The sequence below is a fragment of the Morone saxatilis genome, unplaced genomic scaffold, assembly GCF_004916995.1.
Source record: "Morone saxatilis isolate NCDOM2014 unplaced genomic scaffold, NCSU_SB_2.0 Contig23, whole genome shotgun sequence".
Taxonomy (NCBI): Eukaryota; Metazoa; Chordata; class Actinopteri; family Moronidae; genus Morone; species Morone saxatilis.
In genome coordinates, this window is record NW_023339796.1 from 23,275,610 (window position 1) to 23,293,125 (window position 17,516).

A 17,516-nucleotide genomic window follows, 5' to 3' on the forward strand; every position below is an offset into this window, starting at 1 on the left:
GAGAGAGAGAGAGAGACTTTTTACATTTGTTATTTGTATCACATGTTTAAAAAACATATTCCTATAATGACCTATTAAGCAACTGCTGGTGAAATTCGTTGAAACAAGAGAGAAGTATGTGACATCATAGCGGTGACAATGTGTCTTGTCTGTGGCTGGATAATGATGGGGAAGTTTAGTTTATACTGCATATAATACAGTTTCATTTGTGATAATGATATTACACAAACACACTGGTTATCATTGTTAAATGGATCTTTTCAATCTTAAAAAGCTATATGTGAGAATATCATCAATGTGTATTCATTGTGGTGGAGCGATGTGTTTGGATTCTTTTCTTTTCACGGGCAGAGTGGCTCAAACCCCGATCCACAATAAAACAGTAAAAATAAGAATGATCGTACAGTATGAAGATACCAAAAAACTAATCACAACTCACCCAATGTCGGTCTTCATGAATATTCCACCAGTGCCACCAACAGCCCAAACCCACACTGCCCTCCTCCCTTACTGTACTCCTCAAACCTGTCTGTCTCTGTTAGAATTTCTTTATATCACATTATTTTAGTTTCAAGAGTTGCATGCTAATTACCAGGCTTATACAGTGTCATGTTATTACTGCACTGACTGCAAATATCTGTTTCTTTGTTCAGTCGGCCCACAGAGCTACAATACCATTTTAAAATTGTTTGGTTTTAATAGTTTTTAAAGGCCTGACTCTGTTGATATCTCTAGTGTTTCAAAATAAACAGCAACAATAACAGAAGAGTCCGGTTTGTGTAATGAAATATGTATATGAAAGGGAATTGAAACAATGCCAAGTCACACATGAAACACGAAAGGAAACGAAGCAAATGTCACTCAAAGAGCTAGATTAGAAAATAAAAGATATCCAGAAATAACTCAAATCTTACTACGATACTCTATCTATAGAAGCTGGTCTGGTACTGACACCCTTTTCCAGCTGCTGCTATGTGCCAACAGCGAAAAATCCCCCTAAAAATTGAGTGAAACAAGGTAATCATGCTAGCTTTTTTCTACTTAATTTGAATATTAAAGCCCCTATAAACCTATGGTGTGATCGCACAGGTGCCTTCACTTGATGATCAGACTCACACGGAAGCTGCACCTCAGTAGATGTTCTGCTGAATTTTAAAATAATGCTCGTAAAAATCATATCATGAATAATGAAAGATGGTAAATGGACCTGTACTTGTATAGCGCCTTTTCTAGTCCTTTCCGACCACGTCAAAAGCGCTTTTTTATACTACGTGCCACATTCACCCGCCTTTCACACCACATTCACTCAGTGGAATGGCAAAAGTCCAAACAGAAACTAATCATTCAATACACATTCACACACCGATGCTGTGCATCAGGAGCAATTTATGGGGTTCAGTATCTTGCTCAAGGATACTTCGACACGTGGCAGGAGAAGCCGGGGATCGAACCAACAACCTTCCGATTGGGGGACGACCCGCTCTGCCGCTGAGCCACAGACACCCATGTACTCGTGGCTACCCAATAAGATATGATATCATGCTGCATTATGGGAAATTAGTATATCTCAACATCTGCCTCTTTAATTGTAACTATTATTTCCCCTATCTTTGTGGAAGTGCAACACTAAATTACTGGAGTGCATCTTTTAGTTCCTCAAACTGGCATAGAAAAGATTGTGAACATTCTGCAATGTTTCAGCTTCAGCTCTACTAAACTTCAGCAACAAGCAACACACACAAACTTGATTTATTTTTAAAGGGTTTAATATACTTTAGAATCATGCGTCAATGAATAAGTTGAGCAGTTTGTCAGCTACTTTTTTATAAATAGTAAATAGTGTTACTTCCTATGATATGCATTTTTTGTGGGTCCTATTATTATCACAATTTCCACAGGAAATGGAATTATAATTGGTTTAAAAAGTGTCATCTGAAAAAAGTTCTATCAAGTTTGTCATTTGTAAATGTTTTTACACTAGGGTTAAATAAATAATTGTAAAATGATATAATAAAACAGTTAAAAAAAAAAAAAAATCAGAGTTTTCAGAGTTATAGTCTGTTTGGAACTGTCCAGTAGTCATTGTAGCACAGAAGACACTGGAGCCATGCAGCATGTCAGGCAGATGATCTGTATTAATATTCTCCATTTCTCCAAATCTCTCTGTCACCCTCCTCCTTCAATCAGCTTACTACAACAACACAACCAAAGTAGCGGTGAAGACGCTGAAGCCAGGCACCATGACGGTTGAAGCATTCATGGATGAAGCTAACGTCATGAAGACACTGCAGCACGAGAGGCTGGTGCGGCTCTACGCTGTTGTCACCAAGATAGAACCCATCTACATCATCACTGAGTTTATGGCAAACGGTAAATGAGCTTTATTTTTAATATCTCATATTCTTATCTGAGCTTCAATTAGTAGATATTCAGAATAAGCATCCAGCAATAGGAAGTGCAATATGTCAGCAACTTAGTATTGTGACATACAGTATTCATGTGACCACACGTTGTTCCTTGGACATATTTCACAAAAGAGGATTAGCCAGGTTGGGAGATAAGTGTTCAAAAAGTGAACCTAACAGTCCAAAACGTTTTGTAGATTAGAGTCACAGCTAACATCAGACTCTGACATTATCTCCTGTCTTTGCTTTAGGGAGCCTCCTGGACTTCTTGAAGAGCGACACAGGGTGCAAAGTGCAACTCCCCAAGCTCATCGATTTCTCAGCGCAGGTGATTTTCACACAGGGCACAATATGCTGCTTTTTCTCACAGCTTGCTGTCCTTTATGGTTGTGAAACAGATGTAATGTAACTCTTTCCACTGCTAAACTGAAAGGAGGAACAAGAACCAGAAATACTAGAAATCTGACAGCTCACTGTTAAATCGCAACTCAGCACGGGCAGGGTCCACTCCAAACTGTGTTGGGTCAGTGAGTCAATGAGTGCCAAAGAAGACTTGTGTTAATAAATTATTCTATTATTAGGATTTTATACATTTATGTAGGCAGGTGGACCTACCTCAGAAATGGTCAAAATAGGTAGCCAAGAGTTATGAGGAACACAAATCAAACAAATGTGTTTATTGTAGCAAAGACACATCAACTTTTCTTTTCAATGAAAAACCTAATAAAGCACCAGATTTGGAGTGTTGACTTCTTATATTGCAACCCTACTTCTTATGCATTTGAGCCAGTTTCCTGGAAAGAACTATGTAAGCTCCACTGGTACACTTCCACAAGAGTTCTTTACAAGAAAGAGTTCTTTACAAGAAACGTCTTACAAAGTTATTAGGCAATTAGAGACCTATAAAAAAAGCATTGCTGTTAGTTTTTGTTCTCTTCTTTTTGTTTTTCTTCCCCTTTCCCTTACACAGTCTGCACACTCTTTAAAGATGGTGTAACTAAAGGTTGAATGAAAACTGTATCAATTGGCTAAGCTAACAGACTTCACATGGGGTAGAAAAATCATTTGTTCGCAGTGTTTGTGACAGTGACGGGTACTGTGATTATTATATTAAGTTGGGTTTGTATTGTAATACAAATTTACATTTAATTGATTTTCATTTTTTATTTAATGATAAATCTGTCAATAAGATGTAAAAGAGAAAGAGAAAAATCCAGATGTAATGTCTTATTTCACTTTTTACTCTGACCAAGTTATATATGTACTGTATGTGAACGTTCAGTTCACAGTGACTTTAAAGAGAGAAAGGCAAGCATTAGCAGTAGAAATGTTTCTGCTTGTAGGTTGTAGTTTGACACACTGATGACCAGTTCATAACACCAGTTACAATCTGTTTGAATACACACATAATATATCATTTTTCTTCGCCTGTTTTATTGTTTGCTTTTTCAATCCTGCTCATCCGTTTGAATGAAATTTGGGGTAATGATCATTCATTCATGCCAGTCTCTCTTGTGCTGTTGCAGATAGCGGAGGGCATGGCGTACATAGAGAAGAAGAATTATATTCACAGAGACCTGAGGGCGGCTAATGTCCTGGTGTCAGAGAGTCTGCTCTGTAAAATTGCAGATTTTGGACTGGCAAGAGTCATAGAGGACGACGAATACTCTGCCAGAGAGGGTAAACTTTGTGTGTGTGTGTGTGTGTGTATGTGTCCATCTTGCATAAGAGTTTTTTTCCCATCACAATTGAACTCCCTGACTGGATCTTTGTGACGCATTAAAATAAAAATCCCCTTTAGAGGGCCAGAAGCAGAATCAACAACTATCATGTATCATGTGACGGGCCCGATTGTGGTTTCCTTTATTGCTTGCTCCTCTACTTTTCTATACTCAATTGAACTGCACCCATACCGCAATGACCAATGCCTCTGATAGCCTCAAACCACACACAGGCTTCATTTCCTTTCTAACTCTCACCAGTCTAATCACTTGTAGTCTATTAAACAATGCTTTATACAGACAGATAAGTAGGAAAGAATGTATGTATCTCTGTGTCATGAGATGAAGCCTGATTGATCACTGATCTGGAACCAGGAGACACTGATGCTAGAGTAATACATACACACATATTACATACACAGTGTGGATGAGATTTGTGTACAGTACAAACAGCAGGGGAATTGTCATTTACAGATTTCATTAATGGCATCTTTGCTTGTATAATTTAAGTCCAACCTTGTGGTGATATGAGCCTGTGTATGTGTGTGTGTAACTATGTGTGTTTGTGTCCTCTGCAGGAGCCAAATTCCCCATTAAGTGGACCGCTCCCGAGGCCATTAACTACGGCTCATTCACCATCAAGTCAGATATGTGGTCCTTCGGAGTTCTGCTCTATGAGATTATAACCTACGGGAAAATCCCATACCCAGGTAAACTTTCAGTGGACTACGTGTTTATGGTTAGGAGTCATTATTATTACCATCATAGTGATCATCATCACCTCATCATAACGATCTTTATCTGATTGTGTGTGACTTTGTCTCTGGAGTCATTTCAAGTGTTAAGAACACTGTATTAGTTTTAGCAGTAGTGGTAGCAACGATGTAAACACATTATCAGCTGAATGCAAAATAATAGCACATATCCAGAGTTTCAGATTAGACTGAGCATAGAATAAGAGAAAACAGGTGTGGAATAGCACAGAATGGCTTTGAAAAATGTGGAATACACTAAATAACGAAAAATCATTAACAAATATAACATGGAGGTATAACACTAGTGTATTTTGGTTTGTGACTTTTGGGTATAATGTATAAAAATATATGTAGTCTTTTTTCAAGTGTATAAATCCGAAGATATCCAAAGAGAGCCTACACCTTTTTGGCCACTTGGTTTGATTTGATTTGAGTTGAATGAGCTGAAAATAAACTAAATAATAAAAGTCTTATGATTAAATGTTGATACAGGGTCCCTCTTCAGTTCATAGCCTTAGGACTGGGTCATCAAACAGAAGGCCCTATCATATCATTTGGTATTGTGCCGTAGCAGTGGATATTCCCAAACAGAGGAACAATTGATCAAATTACCACAAACCAGTTGCCCCAAATGAACCTGGGGCTTTTAGGGGCCTGGCTCCAGGGTCAGGAGGCAGTTGCCAGGTTTACTTGAATCAAGCCTTGTTTCAAGTAACCGAAATGAAATATAATATTGGGCTTGTAGTGTGGTAGTGTTGTGAAGCATTGTACTGCTCTCTACTGGTGATTTGTAATTCATGCACTTTATGATATAGTTCATTTGATACACACATTACATGTGTTATCATTAAAACTGCAACTACTACTACTATAATTACTCTAGAACTGCTGCTGCTGCCACCACTGCAACCACTGTGGCCTTTGATTGAAAAACAGCAGCAACAAAAAATTTAACAAAAGAAAGAGCCTATTACGTGTTGTAGAACACAGACAGTACACCTGTAGTTTATGCCAGTACTGTTTCTGTAATAATTGCATTTTTTATGTAAATAAAAGTATTTGTATTTGCATAAAAAAAGAGAAACAAAAATATTTGAGGAACTCAAATATTTATAGCTGTGTCTACTTTTTTGTAGTAGTTAAGTAAAATGTATAAAAAGTACATTTCCTTCTGAAATGAAGTGGAGAAGAAGAAGACAGTAGCACAAAATGGAAATACTGTATACTTAAGTACAGTACTTGAGTTCCATTGCAGCACTGTTTCTAAGTCATTTGAACTGCTAGGTCTGGGACAATTACTGCTTCCATAGTAAGACTCTTACAGTGAAATTCACAGTGAGTTACTTGTCAATTTCCGCCAGTTAGTTACTGTGTACTACTACAGTTTGCATACTCTTATTCATGTCAGCTTGAGTATGTGTCTATATTAAGTGCATGTGTTGCCTCTCATTAAATACTCCTATACTCCCACCTGTATGTCTGCCTGTGTTGTCCTCAGGTATGACTAAAGCAGAGGTGATGTCCTCGCTGCAGCGCGGCTACCGGATGCCTCAGCCAGACAACTGTCCTGCTGAGCTCTATGAGATCATGATGTCCTGCTGGAGGAACAAGCCTGAAGACAGGCCCACCTTTGATTACATGCAGAGTGTGCTGGATGACTTCTACACCGCCACAGAGGCACAGTACCAGCATCAACCATAGAGAGGGACACTGTATATTTGGAGCCACTTATGGTTTTGTAATATTTGTATATATGCACATTCTATATACATTTATATACTGTACATCTTTAATATGTGCTTTTGAGAACATACAGTATGCAGGTTCCAAAATATATTATAGATACTCAAAATTTTATTTGTTTGTACAAATACTATATTTACTGCAGTTTAATTTCACTTGAAGCATACTCTGAGGTATAGAGAGGGATTTTGCACAAAATTGCTAAAAACAAATGAGCATTTATTTTATTTTTACTTTTTGACACTAGAGTCTTGTGCCTAGACATTTCTATATTTGGAAATAAACGGTTAAATTTAAATGATGTTTGCATAAAGAGGGACTGAATGAGCCTGCAAAGGTAGGACAGAATTTTGGAAGGTTACTATATTGATTTCTGTACGAACAGCTGCCTCATAGAGACTCGGTCTGTGTAAATAAAGTGGCAACATGAAAAAGGGACATGCTGCATTAGGAATATAACTGTTAAAATAACAGGTAAAGCAATTACCTCTTTTATACTGTAAAAAGCATAGGATTTAAAGTGTCTACAGACTCTGTAATAATAACATTTCCGTTTGGGGTAATAATTAACAGGGAAGGTATTAGAGCAAATCATGTTCTACAAAAAAATATACATGTAAGCTTATGACTATCCATTTTACATTTCATGACTAATCATTTCAGAAGCTGTTCAACTGATTAGGACTACAAGTGAGTTGTTTCTGTTTGCTTGCCATTTCATTGACCAGTTGAAGGGTTGATCACCTTTAAGTCCACTTCATATTGAAGTGCTGTAGCTCTTGTTTGTTTTGTAGGACCATGTCATCATTTCAAATATGGTATTATATAATCAAACGTGTAATCTGGATTTTGAGGTTGCACTTGAGTAAAAATAACTTCAATTTAAACTTAACGTTAATTGTACAGAGGCATGACATACAATGACTTTATATGGACTATTTTGAACATTAGAACTCCGAGCTGTGTGTGTGTGTGTTTGTCTTTTTAATGATCATTTGAGTTGTGTACTCATTGCTATTTGAAACAATAGCGTGTATATTTTGTATGGACTAAAATTGTGTGCAGTAAATTTTATTCCGTGTTGGATTTCTTTGTACATTTAGCTCATATTTCACTCTTACTTTGAGAGACCAATCCTAAATTATTCTGTTGATTTTCTCAAAAACAATCTGATCATCACATCATCATGTGATCTTCACATCCTGGTCAAAAAGTACACCCAAAAGGAAGGATAACTTACATTTGAGTCATTTAATATTTTATCTTTATATTCAGAATTCATTGTATTAAAATTGACTGTATATTCATTGCATACAATTTAAAAATGTAACATTAAAGGTGGCTCTATGCTGATTTTTATTTAATATCTATATCTTTTACCTTTGAATTCAGAGGAAACAATATGTTATATATTATTATTATAACTATAATATTGATGAATGTGTCCTTGTATAATATGTTATCCAGTGTATCTCTCATAAGGAACAAACAGGTAAAGATATAGAATATATAGAGAGTATATAACCAAACATACAGAAATGTTATAAAAGGCGGCTCGTTTCCTGGTTTGGTCACGTGGTTTTCCAAGATGTCCGCGGCCTGGATCGACGGAGTGTAGCAGTATAAAGAGCTGTTGAGCAGCTTTTAATGACAGTGGAGGAGCCGCAGCTCGCAACCGACATCTGTACAGAGACAGAGGAGCCTCCGAGAAAGCCTGTCCCCTCCTCAGCCCCGCCGACATGAGCAAGGACGGTTTCATCCTGTAAGTGCTTCTCTTGTTAGCCTAACACTCACAGACTGTCATTAAGTTCAGGCTCGTTGTGTCTACCTGTCCAAACAGAGGGACGGGATGTAAATTGCCTGTGTCAACCTTATGAAAACATTTCTTTACACAACATGAGTTAACCCCTCGTCGTGTTCAGCGTCTGTAATCCTATCTTCACAAGAAATGAGCTACATTCCCCGCCAGTTAACGCTGCGTATTAACCCTGGTAAGCGCAGCTCCTTCTTTTGTGGAAACTCGTTCAGAAAACCAACAATTTAATATTCTCTTGCTCACATTTTAAGTTGCACTCCTTCTGAAACAGGAATTATTAGGCTTAACGAATCATTTGGGTCTCCTGATGAATTCGGCGTATATATAATTCATCAAAGAATAGTTATTTCTTTTAAAATGTAATCATTATCAGTATTGTATATGTTTTGCTCCTGTTTGAATGGGCTAAACCTCCATAGCGCTGTTTAGTGAGGAAACATATGTTGCGTGAATATTTATATTTAGTGTTGTTGACGGATTGCTACTGGGTGAAAGCAGAATAAACAGTGGATCGCAGCTTTTTCTGAACTATTCCAACTGAACTTAACACTGTTTCCTTTCAGTGAAGAGTCTAATAGCAGTTCTGAACATGTAAAAGTGTGTCATATATTCATTCGAAGTGTCGGAAGTAAACTGAATTAAAGTTACAGTAAAGTTAACATAAAGAGTTTTGTTTGGAGGCTTCAGTAGCCTGCTTTGGTCCCTGGTTAGCAGTTTTTAGTGATCCATCTAACAGTTAGACTTATAATAAAGTTTGACTTCAGTCCAGCTGTGATGCATCACTGACACATCCATTAACCGTTGTGTCTACTGCTGGAGGATGATAAGAGAGAAGAGCGCTGTTATCTCTCATAATCACTCAGTCATTGGTAGCTCTTCAGCTGAATGCCTTATATCATTGCTGGGGAAAGGGAGGGGTCTGCCTGTATGTTAGATAACATACCGTATTGTAGCTATAGTGATTAGGACACTGCCACCTAAACCCCATTCACACAAAGGGCAGTTACGTTTAGATCTGTAATGTCAGACATATTCAGTAATCTCTAATGTCAGTATATGTTGGGCTGTTAGAGTGGCCTTGCTGCTATCAATCTGCATGACCTTTTTCACAGTGAAGTTCAGCACAATGTTGTGAGTAATGCAACATGTGGGAGTCAGTGACTGTGACTTACTGTACACCAAAAGAAGAGTCCCATCCCTGTGTCTATCTTCCTGTCCAGCCCCAAGGACTTCCCCCAGCTCCGGAACGATACCTTCCTGCGAGCAGCCCGAGGAGAAGAAACTGAGCATGTCCCTGTCTGGTGTATGAGACAGGCTGGAAGGTACCTGCCAGGTACTGTGATCACTGCCTTTCCTGAAATACATCTTCTTTCCCTCACCTAAATACAGAGACTTTCTTTGCATCACCCTTTTACTTTGCTTTCGACTGATATATTTCTTTGAACAGTATAATTTTAGGAGAAACTACATTAAGACATCGCAGAGACATTCATGCTTTGTTGAATCTATTTGCAGAGTTCCGTGAGTCCAGAGCAGGGAAGGACTTCTTTGAGACGTGTCGGTCACCAGAGGCCTGCTGTGAGCTCACTCTGCAGGTATAACAGCGCTTTTCAAACTCATTATGAAAGTTCAAATGTGAATACTTTCATATGTTTTCAGACTTTTAACCTTTAAGGCTGTAGTGTCAGCATAACAAGATTCTATCTCCGATATGAAAATACCCATTGTACATTTAATTAATCTAATTAAAAAAATACTGAATACACTATGATCAGAAGCATTTGAAATATTTTCAGACTCTGTTAAATAATACAAATCTTTAAACCATCACCAAGAAAATAAAGCAAAATAAAGCTTTTGAGATACTACTAGTGTCATATTGTGTTGAGATGGTGACAGTAAAATGTCACTTCCTTTTTTATTTCCATTTCCAGCCTCTAAGACGTTTTCCCTTCGATGCTGCCATCATCTTCTCTGACATCCTGGTTATCCCACAGGTAGGGTTATTAGGAACAGGCTCATTCATTAACATGTTGACTGCACTATATCATTCTGTGATATCCTTGGGGTAAGTGTCATAAATGAAACCTGAGTCGGTAGTGGGCTTTATTAGCCAGTGATGTGTGCTGGCTGTATCGGCTTGTTTTGATGTTTTTTCTGCTGTTAAATGATGAATGCACCTTACCTGGTAATTGAAAACACAGTGAATGAGTTCTGTGTGATTTTCTCACTATCTCTTGATGCCTGTCAAAGCATTTTCGAGTATTTACAGAACAAAGTCTTTCTCCTTTTTCTTCCCCTAAAAATATTTTTGATGAGTCATATTTAACTCAGGGGTGGTTACATAAATGTACCAAATGTGATTTGGTGTGAATCTGTCGCATTACATAAACCTCAAACTTTAAAAACACAAACGTTAATATCTCAGTGAGGAGATACCTGATAGCAAAATCAGCCAAATAAAACCCTAAATGTATATTAATATTTTGCAATTATTAGTAATATAAAGCTGGGTTTGGTGTTAGTGATGCACTGCTTTGAGCTTCCATGCACTACTTTGCATGGAGAGATAAACCAGCTATAAAGAGTTACATATTTCTATTGTTAATTTAAAAAACTACAGGCCATATGATTTAAAAAAAAAACCTTTAGTGGATGGTTTTGGTGTATGTGCTCTCAGCTCCTAACAAGAACGTTGACTATTGACACACTTCCTTCACAAACATTGTGCAATATAACAGATTGCAGCAATCTGTCAAATATTGTTATGTTCTTTATTCATTCTTCTTCCATCCTCCAGGCCCTGGGTATGGATGTCCAGATGGTGGCAGGTAAAGGTCCTACGTTCCCGGAGCCCCTGAAGGAGCCTGAAGACCTGCAGCGTCTGACGGCCAAAGTGGACGTGGGCAAAGAGCTGGGCTACGTCTTCAAAGCCATCACACTGACCAGACACAAGATAGAGGGCAAAGTGCCGCTCATAGGATTCACTGGAGCTCCGGTTAGAGATGACACAGACACATTTAAAGATGTAGAGAAAATAATGTACAGCTGTGATGCACTAAACTGGAATTAAAATTTAGTTAAAAAATGCTGCCAAACTAACAAAAAAAATGAAAGTCTAAATATTCTCTTCCCTCTTTACTGTGTCAGTGGACGCTGATGTCCTACATGATCGAAGGCGGAGGCTCCAACACCCACTCTAAGGCGAAGCGCTGGCTGTACCGACACCCAGAGGCCAGCCACATGCTGCTGAAGATGCTCACAGATGTGATAGTGGAGTATCTGCTGGGACAGGTGGCAGCTGGAGCTCAGGTTAGACCCCCTGCTTTCAAATCTCTGGACTCACTCTTTTATTAACAAGAAGATTAAAAAGGGTTAAAAACCAGAGCTCAGAGATTCAGTATAAAAGTTTGGACATCAACATTATTTGCTGATTGTGGCACACACTCCTTATGGAAACAAACCTACTTCTCAGTCTCAGCAGAAAAATTCAGTTGAGGTAGCAAAAAGTCACCCAAAAAGTTGAGCACAGCCTGGATTATTACACAAAGTCTAGACAATGTCACACCACTGGGGTGTGTTGCCATTTTTACTGCAGTTTTTGGATTTGGGGCAGCAGGGTGGGTGGGAGTCTGTCCTTCTACCTGCTTTGAGCTCCTCTAGAGGTGTCAAACATCTTCTCTGCTGGTGTGTCCTTGACCTCTCACCTTTTGGCACAGCAGCAGTGTGAGGAAAGACAATTATTTAACAACCACAACATTTTTGAGATGATTAGTAAGCCTGCTATGACACACAGCACTTAAAGTAACTGGTGATGTAGCATAGTAAGAAGTGCAGCAGTTGTCCTAGTAATCTTTGAGGAGTATGACTGTGAAGCACCCTCCTTTAGGTTTTTTTTTTATCTACTTTTTTTCCATTTAAAACAAGAAAAGGCTGCTACATGTATCTTGTTCAGGGAGACCTATTAGAAAAATCCTCAACTGGCTTCATTTAGTTTAAAGCTGCTATAATCAATATTTGTAAATTAAGAATGGATCAGATGACTATGTGTAATGTGAAGGGCGTGGTTTGTAATAACCACAGAGAATTATCACCTGATTCTACAGCTCTGTGGAGTGTTTTTAGCATCTTTTAGCTCATTGTTTTGGTCTCCCTGCATGTATCAGCATTGTTTTTAAATGTAGTAGGTCATTATTTTTAGCTAAGAAGCTCTGATAAACACTACCACCTCAACACCAAACAGCAGAGACACAGTGCTCCCAGTCTGCATGTTTAAACTGGCAACTGTTTGCTCACTTAGTGATTATATGTCAGTGATGTGTTTACAGCTTGTTGCACTGCCCCAAAGGGCCAAAAAACCAGTTACTGCTGGTTTTAAATAAACTTTATCCTCGTGTGTGTGTGTGTGTGTGTGTGTGTGTGTGTGGTGTGTCGTCCAGGCTCTGCAGGTATTTGAGTCCCATGCCGGCGTTCTGGGGCCGGTTGAGTTTAATGAGTACTCTCTGCCTTACCTGCGAGACATTGCTCGCCGCGTCAAAGATGAACTCAAGGAGGCGGGACAGGACGTTCCCATGGTGAGAGACAGCTGCACACATAAGTGTAAACTGGGCTTAGGTCCAAATGTATAAATATCTGCAAATCCACAACAAACACACACTCAGAAACTTCTGCAGTATCTTATCTTATTTCTGTATATATTCTTGACAATGTCAGTAGCTAATGATGTACACATGCACATCATCTAAACTGCAAATGAGTCAACTGTGACAGCGCTATTTTTCTGCTGTATTTTTCCGTTTGTTCTCTCGGTATAATTACTTTCTATATTAGTTTCAGTACTGCTCTATTCTTATCATCACTCTGTTGCTTCAACAACACTGTTTCCCAGGAGAGATCATTAAGAATCCATCTGGTCTAATATACAGTAAATAACTGTTCTGCTTGAGTACCAGAAGATGGCAGCATTTCACCAAAAATGGTTCATGTCAATTTGTGCTGAGGTTGCTTTGGAAATTGACTTCTTACTTTCCTGTGACTGTGTCTTCCAGATTGTGTTTGCAAAGGATGCTCACTACGCTGTAGAGGATCTGTCTCAGTCTCATTATGATGTGGTTGGACTGGACTGGACCATTGACCCACGATCTGCACGGTAACACACACACAAACAGAGCTATTTTGACTTTACTGTTTACGTCTTACCAATTATTGTGTACAAGGCTGTTTGATTCTAAAATGACCAAAAAACACAATAAAATCACCTAAACATCTAAATACAAACTGCACCTTTCTGTGGTAAACATAAGCTCTAATGCTTCTAAAAACAAATCCAGAGCTGGCTCCTTTTGGTTGTAGTTTGTAAGGTTTGCTTTGGAGATTTGTGTATACTTTTCTGCTCACACTCTAGAGAACACTGTAGACACAGCTTCCAATTCCACAATCAGACTGTAGAAAATTAACTTAAGCTGAATGGAAGCTGAATACATCTCAGGGACAAAGCCAGTAATGTGTAGCACTAATCATGAAGCATACTGTTGTGTTTTCCTGAAGAGCAGGTTAACCATTAGTGACCTCTCCCTCGTCCCCGGTTTGTCACTGGGTGCAAGATTAAAGTCAACAAACGTCTATGTTTCCTGCTCCGCTCATCAAATACTTAACGTGTTGGTTAAAGGATTACCCTGTGTGTGTGTGTGTGTCTCTGTGTGTCTGTGTCTGTGTGTGTGTGTGTGTGTGTGTGTGTGTGTGTGTGTGTGTGTGTGTGTTCAGGGAGCGCACAGGAGGGAAGGTCAGCCTGCAGGGAAACATGGACCCATGTGCTCTCTACGCTCCAAAGGTAACTTCCACTCCCACCTTGGTTCAGCCTCTCAAATGGACAGAAACTTTTTTTTCCTTTTTTTTTTTTTTTTCTCAAACTGTCCAAAATACCTCAAAGCATTTACAGAAACCCTCCTAGCCATCCCCAGAGACACAATAGTCTCTGTGAAAGGAGAAGCCGAACAAGCGTTCAATATAAATTAGAGTAAGACAAATACATTTAATGTATAAAACAAATAAAATAAAGTAGCTAAATAAGTAAAGGCTGATTCTAGCGCCCCTAATGGCATTTGCAAGAATCCACCAGAATGTTATTGAAAAGTAAAAAGAAGAATTTCACACTGCGGAGCTTCTAGTCCTGCGGTTGGAGATCAGCAGACAGTTAACAGTGAGCAGTGGTGTTAGAGCGCCTGTAAATAATAATACAGCTGTTAAGGACGTCATTAGAGCAGTGCTGTACAGAAATAAAGATGACTTGATAAAAAGTTATTTGCTAAAAAAACTTTTTAAAGCAAAGTGGTCCCAGACACTGAGGTGATCATGTGACGGAATAATGAAAGAATAAGATTATACAGTGGAGGAGAGGATGAACTGGACAGAGACCAGAGAAGATGGTCAAACAAGTGTTTTTGTTTAGTATCGGTGGTTCCTTCATCTGGTCATACTATGCTATACATGAAAGGGTTAGTGAGTTGTTCAGTTGACAATGAGGGCCCCAGAGTTGAATTGTTTTTCATACAAATACAAAAAAAGAATGGAAAAACTCTACTGCTCCTCTACACTTTTCTGTTGTTCTTCTTTCTCAGCTATTTTCAGCACCTGGCGAACATGCTGTGAATCCTATTATATGAAGTATTTCTATTCATATATTTCTACTTTATGTAAAGTGCTGCAGTTCATTCTGACAGTTGTTTACACACTGTATGGCAATAATAATATGGCAACTCTTCACCAGAAGTTCTAAAATTGTTCCTCCTCTGACCCAGTTGGAGTGTATTTCAAATACTACTACAAATATTCTAAAGCTGCAGGTGAACCACGACTGCCAGTCGATCTTCAGCTTTAACCCTCTCTCTCTCTCTGTCTGTCTCTCTGTCTCTTCCTTCCTCCTTCAGGAACGCATTTCAGACATCGTGAAGAAGATGTTGGAGGGTTTCGGTACGAAGGGCTACATTGCCAACCTGGGCCACGGCCTTTACCCCGACATGGACCCGGAGAACGTGGGCGCCTTTGTCGAAGCAGTGCACAAACACTCTAAACAGATGATCAAACAAATATAAAGTTGTCTGTGTCTGTGTGAGGGAGGGTGTAAGCTGATGAAGATGTACAATAATGCATTATTTTATAAAAACTGTAAAAAGTATTGGTGTTTGAAGAGGAGCAAAAAATCAGTTTGAAGCAGTTTAAGTCCATTCCCGCACATTTCCTAGGAGGTAAAAACAAAACACCGACCTCATTAACTTATGGGGGGAAAATCCAATTCTTTATTGTACATTTACATACATTCACCACATTCTCATCCAGTCTAGACTTTGAACAACAAGATGATGTTTTCTGTTCATCTATGATATGTTGATCTGACCCAGAGTGGATTATGTGTTGCCATTGCAAAGGGATGACATCATTTCTGCAAGTACATGTTCATTACGATATTTCAGCTGTATGGGATTTGTGTTAATATTGTATCTATTCAAAAAAGCTCTAAACAGCTTTGACTTGTAGATGAAAAATATTTTTTACATATCTATCATCCAATCAAACAACCACAATGTTACTCCAGTTACTACTGATAGAGACAAACCTTTATAACCTCTTAATAGCTGTTCACATCTTCAATCAAAAGTGAGCTTCTTTGTCAAAGGCTGCGAAAACAAAGTTTCAGCAAGAGACACGCTACTGCCGCTCTCCAATCTGTTTTTAAAGAAACGTGTGAGCACGCAGCAGTCGCTCATTGCACTACCTAACATCTTCACAGTGAACAAAATCCCCCGCTGGATCTCAGCATGAAGAGTTTTATTTTTACTCCTGCAGACAGAAAATCTTCCAAGAAATGCACATTGTACAAGAAGATGCTTTATGCTGTTTTTGTCTTTTTTTATTTCATCAACTCAGACTTGAAGTGGCTTATGAAGTGAATCACATTGTAAGCATACTGAGAGGTTGCATGTGATTGCAGTTTTCCAGAATTGTAAAGCCCATGAATGTGTGTATCTGGCAGTTTTTTTCCACAAAATAAAGATTGATTTAATTTTAGCTAAATTTATATTGCTTTGTATTTTATATGATGTTATGTGATTTTCTTTCCTGTCACTGAGCAGGATGTTAATTGTTTGCTTTATGCTCTTAAAGGGACAGTTCACCTAAAATCAAAACTTTGTATTTTTCCTCTTCTCTGCATTGCTATTTATGCATCTCCACTGTTTTGGTTCTGATTTGCTTTGCTTTTCTCAAATATAATTGAACCAGATGGCACTCGGCTTCTGTGCATTATCTTGAGGAACCGGATCATGATTTCTCACTGAAATAATTCAACAACCTTCAGATGGACAGCCATGACATTTGGTCCAGACATTCATGGTCCCCTCAGGATAAACTGTAGTGACCATGATCCCTTAAAAGAGTACACCACCACTTTAACATCGCTTTCCTTTTAAACGGAAGTCGGACTCGGTGCACAATAAAAAAACCCTCCCAGAGATATCTTCTGAGGTTTGGTGCCACTGATGTACTGATGTAGCTTTGAGCTGCTAGCCTCAAGCAGAGATGAGCGGTGGACAACAGAGGTTTGATAACTCACTTCTTTCTAACTTCACACCCCTAGGTTTCTTTTTTTTTTTTTTACAAACTCGTAGTCCTCAGTCCCAACACTCAATCATTGAGTCAATGTATCAGACAAAAGGCTGGCAGGCTGGTAGTCTTGTTAAGAATCGGTCTAACTACTAAAATAAATGAAAACTACATTTCTATCCTCTGACTCCTTAGCAGCTGCCTCACATGTGAGTGTTGTAACTGAACAGAAATAACAAAAAGCACTGACCTGTGCTCTTGCTTATTCTACTGATGCACTTATAAGTCCCATCGGATTAAAGTGCCTAAATAAATAATAATGCATGTTTTAAAGCCCACCGCTTACACACTTTCTGTTTGTTTTGATGGTTTATGCATCAGACTCCACAGCCGAGTGCGGGGAGGGATTCCAGGCTGCGGCCCGGCCCAGAAAATGGGACAGAGACGCGACAGTGACTGGGGCTTTAACTGGGACAGG

General features: G+C 38.7%; 2 protein-coding genes across 3 annotated transcripts in view; both read left to right on the forward strand.

Moving 5' to 3' along the window:
• The window catches only part of lyn (LYN proto-oncogene, Src family tyrosine kinase), a 17,423-nt gene extending 9,703 nt beyond the window's left edge, over window positions 1-7,720 (forward strand). For both annotated transcript variants that reach the window (XM_035671310.1, XM_035671311.1), the window contains exons 9-13: window positions 2,188-2,370; window positions 2,657-2,733; window positions 3,932-4,085; window positions 4,705-4,836; window positions 6,380-7,720. In XM_035671310.1, the coding sequence (XP_035527203.1) occupies window positions 2,188-2,370; window positions 2,657-2,733; window positions 3,932-4,085; window positions 4,705-4,836; window positions 6,380-6,582 (749 nt within the window). In that variant the 3' untranslated portion in view covers window positions 6,583-7,720. The remainder of the gene's footprint in view (window positions 1-2,187; window positions 2,371-2,656; window positions 2,734-3,931; window positions 4,086-4,704; window positions 4,837-6,379) is intronic.
• A 466-nt stretch (window positions 7,721-8,186) lies between these two features.
• Window positions 8,187-16,514, forward strand: urod (uroporphyrinogen decarboxylase). Its single transcript, XM_035671063.1, has 10 exons — window positions 8,187-8,386; window positions 9,661-9,773; window positions 9,956-10,035; window positions 10,375-10,437; window positions 11,241-11,438; window positions 11,591-11,752; window positions 12,880-13,014; window positions 13,489-13,589; window positions 14,204-14,270; window positions 15,367-16,514. Exons 1-10 carry the CDS (start codon window positions 8,364-8,366, stop codon window positions 15,529-15,531), a joined length of 1,107 nt encoding a protein of 368 aa, XP_035526956.1. The 5' UTR covers window positions 8,187-8,363; the 3' UTR covers window positions 15,532-16,514.
• Window positions 16,515-17,516: the final 1,002 nt, after the last annotated feature.

Coding starts and splice junctions, on each gene's coding strand:
- urod (XM_035671063.1), top strand. CDS start 8,364: ATGAGCAAGGACGGTTTCATCCT. Junction 9,774..9,955: donor GGCTGGAAGGTACCTGCCAG/GTACTGTGATCA, acceptor ATCTATTTGCAG/AGTTCCGTGAGTCCAGAGCA. Junction 14,271..15,366: donor GTGCTCTCTACGCTCCAAAG/GTAACTTCCACT, acceptor TTCCTCCTTCAG/GAACGCATTTCAGACATCGT.